Genomic DNA, 13,388 nt, shown 5'->3' on the forward strand with positions numbered 1-13,388 from the left:
ATACACAGGGTACTTACATATGTGGTGTGACTGACGTGGTGATACACAATGTACTTACATATGTGGCGTGGCTGATGTGGTGATACACAAGGTACTTACATAGGTGGTGTGGCTGATGTGGTGATACACAAGGTACTTAACTATGTGGTGTGGCTGACGTGGTTGTACACAATGTGCTTTCATATGTGGTGTGACCGACGTGGTATACAAGGTACTTACATAGGTGGTGTGACTGACGTGGTGATACATAATGTACTTACATATGTGGTGTGGCTGATGTGGTGATACACAAGGTACTTACATAGGTGGTGTGGCTGATGTGGTGATACACAAGGTACTTACATATGTGGTGTCTGATGTGGTGTTACACAAGGTACTTACATATGTGGTATGGCTGACGTGATTGTACACAAGGTACTTACATATGTGGTGTCGCTGACGTGATGGACCCCACATGCTAGCATACTGAATATTGCTAATGAAATACATCTCCCCCACCGGACCCCACATGCTACCGTACTGAGTATTGCTAATGAATTACATCTCCCCTACCGGACCCCACATGCTACCGTACTGAGTATTGCAAATGAAATACATCTCCCCTACCGGACCCCACATGCTACCATACTGAGTATTGCTAATGATATATATCTCCCCTACCGGACCCCACATGCTACCGTACTGAGTATTGCTAATGAAATACATCTGCCCCACCGGACCCCACATGCTACCGTACTGAGTATTGCTAATGAAATACATCTCCCCACCGGACCCCACATGCTACCGTACTGAGTATTGCAAATGAAATACATCTCCCCCACCGGACCCCACATGCTACCGTACTGAGTATTGCTAATGAAATACATCTCCCCCACCGGACCCCACATGCTACCGTACTGAGTATTGCTAATGAAATACATCTCCCCCACCGGACCCCACATGCTACCGTACTGAGCATTATTGCAAATGAAATACATCTCCCCTACCGGACCCCACATGCTACCGTACTGAGTATTGCAAATGAAATACATCTCCCCCACCGGACCCCACATGCTACCGTACTGAGTATTGCAAATGAAATACATCTCCCCTACCGGACCCCACATGCTACCATACTGATTATTGCTAATGAAATACATCTCCCCCACCGGACCCCACATGCTACCGTACTGAGTATTGCTAATGAAATACATCTCCCCCATCGAACCCCACATGCTACCATACTGAGTATTGCTAATGATATACATCTCCCCTACCGGACCCCACATGCTACCGTACTGAGTATTGCTAATGAAATGCATCTCCCCCACCGGACCCAACATGCTAGAGTGGCAACAATGATTTTCTGAAAAATGGTTATAATGACCTTGACCTTGTCCTACAATCCTGAAATACAAATATATTTTTTTTCCTTTTGATGCTTAATAACTTTGATGTTTGATGAGAATCCCTGACAAATGTAGCAACAGACGGATAGACGGAAATGAAAAATAAAATCCCTTCCAACCCCTAACCCTAAATTGTAAGTGCGAAATCCAATTGTTTCTAACAACAATTTTAATGTGTACCTTAGAACAGTTTGTGTTAGTAGCCTAATCGGCTACCTTTAGTTGAGCAGCAGAGTGTCCAGCTAGAGGTGGCAGGGTTGCTAGTTTGTCATTACTCATACACAAGATAGTGGCGACGTCTATGTAGTTCGTTGAAATGTTTGTTAATCAGAGGTATTTTACGGTTTGTACCATCCGTAAAAATGATATCAATGAGATGTACATCAATGCCAAAGTTTATTATTTGGTAATCGCTAAATGGTGGCATCGTTCTGATTAAAGTGGCAATTTTTAGATAGTCTGGACGATGTGACCAGTTATGACTAAATGTTTGGAAGCTTAGCTGAGACATTTTTGTTCTTTTCTCTTTCTCAAATATGTTTTCATATGAAACAGGTGAATACATTAATTGTCTACTGAAAGTCGTTTCCTAGCGCAAAGGCTTGTTTTTTCCATTTATTTTTGTAAAATGTTTCACTCCATTCATACGTCACAGGATCTCAGTATTGGGACTAAGCAGCATTTCGTAGACACAATGGCATTTCACTTACAGAAATATTTAACTACTTATTGTATAATAATCCTGATTTTTATGTTAATGACCGCAGTCACTAAACAACTATCTAAATACATATTGACTAAATTAGATGACCTGACCACACTAGGCCATTGAACATTGTCAATAAGCCTAAATTTACACTATTGAATTCAATTACTAGACAATCAGTCATATTCCTGGGATCATATGCACGTTTGGAAAAGACAGCATTGTCAAGCTTCTAAATGATTCAAAATATTTAATTTTTGAATACTATCCACCAGAAACTTACTTGCTGTCTTATTCCTAAGCAAATTACTAGACGTATCTTCATAATTAAAATGCTTATATGTGCTGAGGAGCAAAAAGGTGATAAAACCAGGAGCCATAACTGTATACTTTTAAACAAGGAACCATGCCAAAGCTCTCAATCTTATCAAAGAGTTAAACTGTTGACAACGATATGAAAGATATTGAATTACATGAGATCCCTGAGGGATCTTGGCGCCCACCATTTTTAAATTTTATTTGCACTTTGAATGTTGGATATTTCCCTTCTTTTCTCTTCTCTGTTTTTGCTCATAATGATCAGAAATTTACCTGGTAAACATTCCTTTGCAGAAGAAGTGACGATAATCTTTACCTGCCAAATCAAAAATGGTGGTCCCCTGGAAGCCATTTTGTTTCTTCTGATCAGTTCCAAAATTAAATGGGCACAAGCAAAGATCAAAGGGAGCATACATATAAAATTTGAGAGAGAACCATTCAGTACTTCTTCAGAAAAAGGGATAACAATCTTTACTTTGTGAAATCCATGTTGGCTATCTGACAGCCATTTTGTTTTTCTGATCAGTACCAAACTCAAATAGGCACAACTAGGGACCAAGATAAACCTATACATGAAATTGAAGGAAGATCTATACAGTATTTCTCAGGAAATACCAACAACAAACTTTCGAAGTCAAAGTCCAAGATGGCCACCGTTCAGCCATTTTGTTTATCTGATCAGACCAAAACTTGCACAACTAGGAACCAAGGTGAACCTGCATATGAAATTTAAGAATGAACCATCGAGTGCTTCTCAAGAAATAGAGATAACACACTTGCAAGGTCAAAATCAAAGATGACCACCTGTCAGTCATTTTGTTTTTCTGATCAGTCCCAAAATCAAATTGGCACAACTAGGGACCAAGGGGAACCTATGGATTGGATAAGAGAAAGATTCATCAAGTTCCTCTCAAGTATAATGATAACAAACTTTCATTGTCAAAATCCAAGATGGCCCCCTGTCAGCCACTTTGTTTTCCTAATCAGTCTCAAATCAAACAGGCACAACTAGGGACAAAAATGAAACATACAAATGAATTTTGAGAAATATTCATCCAGTATTTCTTAAGATTGATAAGATAGTTCATATCCAATTCTAACAAATAAATCACTGAAGAGCTATAATTACAACCTATACTATAATCACATTTGATATTTTGGAAATTTCATAATGGTTTATTTTCATTTTAACACAAGATCACATAGCAGTCATTCTTCAATTATACTTCTGAGCTCAGACATTCAAGCATTCACTGTAACAATTTCGCCAATTTTATGCAAGTTTTTCAAGCCAACTCTCAAGTTCAGACAGATCCATGTTGTCAGTCTGTGCACTACAACTTGCAAAGTCTACTTTGAGTGGTTTGAGATCTTCAAATGCAAAATCTTTATTCCTTTTCCCAAGGAATGTGTTGTTATTTGCAGCTGGACCCTCCAACTGTTGTAACGCAGCCGATCTAGTCACCCGCATGATGCTCCTAAAAATCACAATGTAAATTCTTCATTATTCTGGAATAGTATTTATTTAATGAATTTGAGTATTTGTTAATAAAAAGAGAAGAAAAAAAAGAAAGGGGACTTTAAAGGAAAAAAGTAAAATTATTGTAAAATGTGAAAATTTTGTTTTTTTCTTTGTTTTTTTTTTTTTTTTTTTTTTTTAATTTTTGAAAATTTTACCTGGTACTGATAGAGAAAGTCATTCACATTCTTACTCTCATTTACATTAGGCCCTAACACCATTGTATCATCATCATCATCATCATCATCATCACAATCATTATTCATTCATCACCATCAAGTTGCCATCTATTCTTCATCATCATCATCATAACAATCTTTATTCATTGTCATCACCAAAGTCACACCATTCATCATCGTTATCATCATAAGAATCATTGTAATCTATCATCACCATCCTTGTCATCATGAAAATTAGTTTAATCAGATATAGTGGGCAATATATTGACAAAGCCAAGTGTGCATGAAATTGTAATTTTTTGAAAACCAAAAAAAATTAGTGTCACAAAAACACCACCTTGATAGTACATATGTCAAGCTCAATATCGCTCACTGCACCTCTGGAACATTTCATTGAAGGAACACGCAATTAAACTGATTGGTCTACAGTAGGTTTCAAGAGAATAACACTGATCATTTCCAGACTGGTACACTCTTTTGAAGATTACAAAGGACAGCAAAAGTGATCATAACCCCTGGATTTTCCATGATGTCAACATATTTCATCTTACAGTATTATAAACAGGTGAAAAAATCATAAGTAACAATCCAAAATGTTGATTCATTTCATTCCAAAATCATGAGTCCAACAAGAAGTTTGATAATTTTCCCAGTTTTACTCTCTAGAACCACAATTCATCTGTCCTTGACAATAAGGCATATTGATGTACTTTTGATTGTTTGGTCTGACACAGCAATGTATCACAATATAATCAGTCTTTGATTCCAGTATATTACAATTTGATGTTGATTTTTGTTGCTCTGTGTTTTTTATATTCTATTTACTTGTGAGTACACACCCCATGTACATCAACAATAACAACTATAGGCATACAATATACATTTCATTCCAGTAAGTTCCTACAAATTTTATTTCTGTTGGTTAAAGAAGGCACCACTACTTTTGTACATCTGTAATAAATAATTCTAAACAATACTGTTATGTTTCATATTTCGGTGAACATTTTATATATTTCAACAAATGGTTCCATAATAAGTATATATTTAATATACCAGTACATGTAGTTTTATTCAGTAAACAGTAAAATACATTTGTCAGGTTTTAAATTGGTGACTAAGTCATATATATATATACACACAATAAATGTATCCCCTGAAGATGGCCGTTTGGCCTGAAAACGTAAGCAGTATACATTTGCCATGTTGATTTCATTCTTTTCATATATGTATATATATATACAAGTATTAATGAAGCCTGGTAGAAATACCATAAGATATATTATCTCATGGTCACCTATGATAATGAAAATTTTTAAAAATACATCTTTTCATTTCACTTGTGTTTTGGTATTTGTGTTTGTTCAGGTAGAAATATTGTGTCATCAACTACATATAGCCATGAACATGAAAACTTCTATATAACCCACCACAAATGATTCAAAGTTTTTTTGGTAGTCCCTTGAACTTAAAACCATTGAAGCTGGACTGTAATGAATAAAATTGATAAAAACTTACATTTCAGCTGCTAGATTTTTCTTGATGACATCTTTGCCTTTCTTGAGAGTCAGATCTGATTTGGTACAGGCTACTAGTACAGGAACAGTGCTGTTTGATATCACACTATCACTGAGGCATGTGTACAGATACCTGTCATCAAAATTAAACATGCTTATAATATAACTTAAGGCAGTAGTGACCACATGATCACATAGTCACACTGGGTGCTTTACTGTAAAGTGCTTTACTGTACATATTTACAGCCACTAATTTGTAACTTGTCTTTATGAATAGTCCACTATTAAAATTTGTAAAAAAAAAAAACATCTGTCACTTCAAGAGGATCCATTGTTAGAATGCCACCAAATTTTAATAGTTAACTCTTATTGACTTTTCTGGAAACATCATAGACAAACCTGAGAATTTTTAAGCCAAAATGCATTGTTACAGGCTTGTGGTGCTGTGCTGGCTAAATAGTGTTTATAGATTGCAGCACTAAACATTAACCAAAATCACTACTTTCACTACTATACAAAAGTGCATACTTTACTTGGTCATAAAATATCTAGAAAATAACAAATCATGAATTTCATGAGACAGCATACAAACAGGAAGAAAATGTGTCAATTTTATGATCTTGTAACCCTGGTAAATACTAGCCACAATTTACCGATTGGCTAGAGTGAAAATCTCTTAAGCTCAATCGGTTAATTTTCAGACTAGTACGACAGAGGTCCCGAGTTCGAATCCTAGCGGAGACATTGAAATAGATAATGACCTCTGTTACAATATGAATGTCAGTGCTGCCTTCACTAAAGTATAAATAGAAAGCATGAAATTTCCATTAATAGAAAATATGACCTTGATCTTACAGCCCATGATATGAAGTTATTTGATGTAATGTTGAAGATAAAATTATGATGCTATATCCAAATCCCTTAAGAAATAGAGTTGCTGGCTAACGAGAGTGAATCAGTAATACAACAAGAAATCCCAGAGGGACCTTGGTGCTCAGTATTGTATGATATCAGTTGGTACATTTTCATTCCTCATTGCTCTCCTTTCCAATCCTTCTAAATAGAGTCCATCAGGAACCAGTTTATCAAATCAACAACAAACTTCAACTGGGCACCTATTTTGTTTTCTGAGCAGTTTAAATTTGATCATGCACATCTGAGCAAAATATTGCTTAAGTTCCCCTTTAGGGACTTAAGGGCTGGATAGCCCTTAAGTCCCTAAGTGTCAACTCAACTTTCTGAATTTAAACAAATTTAGTTGAAATATACCTAAGCATTAAGGAGGATTAGTATTTAAAAGTAACCTATTGTCTAATTTGGCCTTAAGTCCCTGAGGATTGAATCAACTTTCTGATTGTTTCAGACAAAAGAACGGCATCTATTCAATCATTCAGGAATAGTATTGTTTTGAAGCAAACCCACCGACTCCCTTCCCCACTTCAGGCCCCTCCCTTAGTTCCTAGTGGTTAAATCAACTTTCTGGTCATCTGTCTCTAACAAGGTAGTCATTATCATAATAAGGTGATTTGATTTGATAAGCCTGTCGTCAACTCAAACAAGTTTAATTTAGCATTGAAATTCAGAGATAAATTAAAGTATTCAAAATGAAACAATCAATGCACAAATATTCATTTTATATTCATAGTTTTGTGTCATCATTATTTGCAGGTAAGCAGTATAGATATTAGGCAAGCCTACAGTAGGTTTGTGTACAGAGGTATGTTTATCTTAAAGGAACAACTGCAAAATTGAACAGAAAATGCTGACATGTGGTAGGTAGGATTTGTGCAGAAACACTATGCTTCCATGACCCAGACCATGATTTTCAGAAGACTTACTCAGCTACTTCCTTCACTTCTTTCATTAATGTCCCACTGTCCACTACAAACACCACTCCTCTGAAATACAAAATAATACATTACAATCAATATAAAGATATCTTAAAACAAGAAAGAGGCCCAAAGGACCTTAAGTTATCTGACAATAAATACCTATGTATTATACAACAGTACCAGAAACACTTTAAATTAAATAAATAAAACAGTTCGAAATATTTCATCAGGAAAGGCAAAAGACCCTTCATATTTCAGTTTCTCAACATTCCCACAAACTTTCACACTAATGATATCAAGAAGTAGTTTCAAAATGTTAATTTCAAGAGAGCAATGTCGACGTTGGTGGCCAAATTGGATTTCAGACCCCACCACCCCCCGAAAAATAACAACCCTTGCATTGGTCAGGACCATCTACAGATCATTCAGACAAGCTTCAGCTCAAACCCACTGATGAAATTCAGTTTTAATAGTCAGTCATGAGAGTTGTGTGTTAATAAATGAATGACAAAGCATCAATTCATCATTTGAAATAATACTGGTTTTAATAAAACTATGGAGTATATACATGAAATATCAGACCATTACTGTAGTTATACAAAGGAAACAAACATTGGAATATTGAGGACAAACTTATGATCCTGAAAAGATCAGAAGCAAAGAAATTAATTCTAAACAATTTAAACATACCTTGCCATGTGCTTATGTTTATCAAAGTACTGCATCCGGAGTCTCTCATGACCAGGGACATCAACAATACGCAGACTTTTATTCTGTCATAAAGTTAACCCCAATTCAAATTAGTATCAACAAATCAAAAATGTCCATAAAGAATAAAAATTTGAATATATTGAGCTAATTATTTTCCACTGAGATAAGAAAATTTTAAAAAACATATCAAAGGTTTTCTGAATTTAATAACAAACATGTTCCAAGTAACTGTAAAAATGGGTTCTGCTCTGGTTATGTGAATAAACAAGAGGCTCAATCCAACTGCATAGCTCGCCTGGCTAATTTAGCCATTTAATGAAAAATTTTAAATGTGGCTAAACATTTCTAATATAATTTCCCTTTAGGGTCCCGCCCTTGTGGTCAAACAGAGGTCTGATTCACTATTCATAAAAATTCTTTCAGACCATACTTGGACAATATCCCTTTATGGAAGAAAGATTTTGAAGAACTTACATTTCTCCAGTTAAGCTCAAGCCTCACATCCTAGTGGACAGGATGCAAAGTTTATACAGAACTTATTCCCCTACACCCAAGAGTACTTCAGACCAAATTTACGTAAAATCCAATCATTTCTACAGAAGAAGTAGAATTCCATTGCAAAGGGGCAAGACTTATTGTTTATACAAAAATGATTCTCCTTCACCCAAAAATGCTTCAAACCAAATTCATCCCTTCATTCCTATAGGAGGAGCAGATTTTTAAAGAATTTATTCTATTTCCTCTATTGGGCCCTACCCCAGGGAGCTGTTTATACAAACTTGGTTTACTATACCAAAGTATGTTTCTGACGAAATTTGGGCAATATCCATATAGGGGACACTGCACCATTGCATAAGCTAAGAAGAGTACCGCAGAGCAGAACAAAATACGCCTGTGAATCTCCAAAACAAAGAAGATAATTCAAGAATTACAGTCCTCCACCTGGTGTACTTTGATGGAAGTCAAAGGCAAAGTCACAGTGACCTACTTTTGGTACACAACACACCGTCTCACTATGGTGCACCCACGTTTCAGTATCAAATGGTGTAGGACAAGGCTTTTCTTTGATAGAGGTCAAAGTCAAGATCACAGTGACCTACATTTTGCATGGGACACGCTGTCTCACCATGGTGTATTCACATGCCAAGTTAAGGTCCAGTATGAAATTAACATCGGTTAGAGGAAATATTCAGACAAGATTTTTATATTTCATATCATGGTGATTAAGCATATAAACTTTCATAAAGATCAGCTGAAAAATGTTGGAGGAGATCTCCGAACAAGATTTCTATAGTGAAATAAACAAAGGGGCATAACTCTTATTCAAATCGTCTAATCAAAACCCCATTCAGGAAAACACAATTTCATATCATGGTGATTAAGCCTATTCAGTTTCATAAAGATCAGCTGAAAAATGTTGGAGGAGATCTCCGGACAAGATTTCTAAAGTGAAATAAACAAAGGGCCATAACTCTTGTTCAAATCACCAAATCAATACCCCGTTCAGGAAAACACAACTTTATCTCATGGTGATTGAGCTTACCAAGTTTCATAAAGATTGACTGAAAAATGTAGGAGGAGATCTCCGGACAAATAAAAGTTTATGCCAGACGGACAGCGCCATACCATAATACGTCCGTCTTTCGACGGGCATATAAAAATCAGAAAAAGACTGACAATCTTACAGTTGAAGAGTACTATCCTGAACACAGGACCAACTATATGACCATGATATAGGAGCAGAAAATTTCAGGTTTGTACATGTACATGTATTTCTACATATTTATTATAGAAACAAGATTATGATGTATATAATACAATTGCAGTGATATCCAATTTGTAGTATCTTCATACCTTGGTTTTAACTTTATAGTTTCCAATATTTGTATCCATTGAAGTTACAGTCATCACATCATCCCTGATATCTTTAACCAGCTGTTTAAATGAAAACCACACTTTCACACAATTACAAGCATTCATGGCAATGACTTGAACAATTCATAATTCAAAACTAATTTGTTACAGGTATTAGAGCCATTAATACCTATACCATGTCCATAACACTGAGAAAATCTTGCATAGATTTGTAGAAATTTGTAAGATAAAGTATGTGTACGTGTACCGTAGGTTTTGAAGTGAAAAAAATATCAGTACAGACTTTTTTAAGTCTTTTTTTATTTGTCTTCTAGCCACAAAACAAAAGCAGTTTTAACTGAATTTTATATCAAAGCAAATTAACAAATAATTTTCCTTCATTAATATCAACAAGTGCCTTTGTAGTAACATTGATGAGCATACTCTTGAGAAAAGGAGGGTTTTTCCAGCATCACAGGTTCCCAATAGCAGGACAGAATGACGTGCATTACCTTTCCTAGACACAAACAGTAAGATAACTGAAAATGAAAAAAAATGTGTGTCAACAATGTTGATATTTGGCTCCTCACTAGTTCCCACCACAACATTTCGCCCCTAACAGTGTTTATTCCAAGACAATTTGTACCATTGGCTCATTCATGTTGCACCAAACCTAAACTTTCCAACTTTAGTTGGTGCTTTAAAACTGATGATAAATCCTGCAGACCATAAGAATGATGAAACTTTCCTGTTCTTTTTACTCCTAACTTTTAATGGGCTTTGGCTCTCTGGGTTGTATCTTGATGACTAACAGAAGGACTCTAACACACAGAAATAAAATAATTGATATAATTTTTGAGTTAGGCATAAATATCCCTGTCATCTCAAAGTTTAAAGTTCTGTAGACTGACATGCTTAAGACATTGCTTAAATACAGATATTCAATTGCCGAGAAAACTGGGAGAGTTATCTCCCTTGATTTGAATTAATTTGACAGCGCTTTCTTGACTTCTAAATATAACCACTATAACTGACTGACATGTTCTCGAACCTGAGTGAACTTTACTCTATTGGTTTAGAGTTTAAACATATTTTATTTGCCAAAATTTGACAACAACGGATTGGGCATTTCAACATTATCAATGCCCTCTCCGATTAACATTTATATAAATTTTAAGGTGATGGCATAACGAAAACAACAGAAACATAATAACAAACGAACTTTCTATATACAATGCTGTTTTGTAGTAACTTAAATTGTAAATCTATTGCTGGCCCTTATATACATTTGTACTATTCTAAAAATGTCTATATTAATATCTAAAGGTAATTGATTATCCCCAAAAAGTAGTAAATCAATATCAATTATGTGATTAAAACGTAGTGTATTTAAGTCATTTAACATAGTAAGTCTCTGATTTTGGTAATTTGGACAAACGAAGAAGAAATGATAGTTATCTTCACAGGCAAAGCCACAGAAACACATTGGAGAATTCATGAGATTCACACGGAAAAGATTGTAATTTAAAGAACTGCACGCATGTCTTAAATTTGTATGAATAATATTTAGTTTTCTCTCTCCATAATTGAAATAAGGGGGTGGAGTCAACTCTCTTTGACCAGAAAGCAAAGCCTTTTTAAAACGACTAAGTGATGGTTGTATTGGTTAGGGACTGTGAGCGACCTTTGAGGGTTTAGTGTGTAATATACAATGAAGCTTTTCTACAATATTAAACATAATAGCAAAATCAAAAGAATGAATATTAATTCATTAAAACTGTGATGAAAAATGTTTGTAGGCTGTTATATGTAATAAAAATATTCAAAAATAAATTTCTTTGGAACAAATTAACATACGGCACTTTACTTCATTGTCTATACCTAATGATGGGATTTTAATGTTGTAATCCATGTGAGAGAAAATATTCTTTTAACTAACAAAAAACCACATAGTATGTGCATGATGTTTGTTTTTAATTTCATATGCGAAATGTGTTCCATTTTGGTAGCGTCACGTTACACGGGCGAAATTTCTGATGCCTGTGCACATTTTATTTGAATGGTGGTTTCATTTAAATGAAAGATTATACAAATGTGTTGAGTTATGCTTGTAGATAATTTAAAGTTAACCGATAATTGGCTTCAAGTGCTTGAGATACAAATTGTTTCTCTGTGTCCGCACTCGATTTTTTTCAGGTCATGCCTGTGAATACTCCTATACCTATAAGAGGTCTTAGTCCGCCTGATTACATTGACGGATCTGCGCAGTCAAAAGTATATCGCCGTGCAAACCTCTAACATTGTTGGAGTAGCCTGTGAATGGCGAGCAATATTAACCCCCACCTAACAATAGTTTTGTGGTCATACATGTCCATCTACCTCTTTTCGGAAAGCATGCATGTACATTATAATACATGCATGCTTTATATATACATGCTGTATAATGTAATTATAATTACCACCTGTCTGAGTTACCAGTGATTATGGTTAAAATCTTTGAAAATGTAACACATTATTGATACCATATGCTGATATTTGTCCATGTGGCACCTTACAAGAGAACATCATCTCAAAAATATTGAATAGTGGATATATATTCAAAATACTTTACCAATCGTTAAGAATACGACAGCTACAGCTACTAGTATACCCAAGACAGCGGTATCCTGCCTTTCGACGCCGACTTTAACATAATTGACTAACTCCAAGATGTGATCCTGTAAATCAGCTGCCATCTTGTCTCGTTTCATATATCTTGCGAAATGCATATAACGAATCGAAAATAGAAACGAAATGTAATGTTTATTATGTACTACCATAGGTTTGGCTTAATAAGCTGTGCATGCTTTTCATAATCTAATATAGACGACATCAGTTTGATAATAGTATATAACATCTCATCGAAAGAAACAAAGAATTATAGTTACTTCAGATTATTTTATATTCATTATTTCGGATTTCTGAGTAATCTGACACGTAACGTTACAAAATGTGCATAAGTTACTTCGAATATCCTGTTTTATTGTAGAATATGGCATAAATAAAAACGTAGAAGCGTGTCCGTTTACATGGACAAACCGATTGGTCAACTTAAATAGTAATTACATTTTAGGTATAGATCTGGAGGGACCGGTCCGCTCTCGTTTCTCCTACAGTAACGACACGCAGATGGCACGGTTTCGTTCCGCATAAAAAAACCAGGCTCGAACCGCGTTTTCTTTCGATATGACGACCAATGGCAAACTTTACCAGACACATCCTTTTTGATTTGTAATCATATCGTGAAATATTAACACTCCCGCGAACTTGAAGCGGTATTGAGTTGTCGTTCTTGACTACAACGCTAAGCATGATAGGAGTTCTTTCT

General features: G+C 35.2%; 1 protein-coding gene across 1 annotated transcript; it reads right to left on the bottom strand.

The window, feature by feature from the left end:
- Positions 1-3,573: 3,573 nt before the first annotated feature.
- On the bottom strand, positions 3,574-12,756 carry LOC132557820 (signal recognition particle receptor subunit beta-like). Its single transcript, XM_060222347.1, has 7 exons — positions 12,633-12,756; positions 10,466-10,560; positions 10,022-10,102; positions 8,147-8,229; positions 7,463-7,522; positions 5,626-5,757; positions 3,574-3,890 (listed from the first exon to the last, which is right to left on the bottom strand). Exons 1-7 carry the CDS (start codon positions 12,754-12,756, stop codon positions 3,686-3,688), a joined length of 780 nt encoding a protein of 259 aa, XP_060078330.1. The 3' UTR covers positions 3,574-3,685.
- Between the last annotated feature and the right edge of the window lie 632 nt (positions 12,757-13,388).

The sequence above is a fragment of the Ylistrum balloti genome, unplaced genomic scaffold (genome assembly GCF_031769215.1).
Source record: "Ylistrum balloti isolate Yb309-2 unplaced genomic scaffold, AGI_CSIRO_Ybal_v1 Utg370728, whole genome shotgun sequence".
Lineage (NCBI taxonomy): Eukaryota > Metazoa > Mollusca > Bivalvia > Pectinida > Pectinidae > Ylistrum > Ylistrum balloti.

Bases quoted from the DNA above. Each gene is read 5' to 3' on its own strand.
- LOC132557820 (XM_060222347.1), bottom strand. From the start codon at position 12,756: ATGGCAGCTGATTTACAGGATCACATCTTGGAGTTAGTCAATTATGTT. The intron at 10,103-10,465 runs GTATGCTCATCA...TCATTTAAACAG, and splicing joins AAACCCTCCTTTTCTCAAGA to CTGGTTAAAGATATCAGGGA. The intron at 3,891-5,625 runs GTAAGTTTTTAT...TGTGATTTTTAG, and splicing joins AAAAATCTAGCAGCTGAAAT to GAGCATCATGCGGGTGACTA.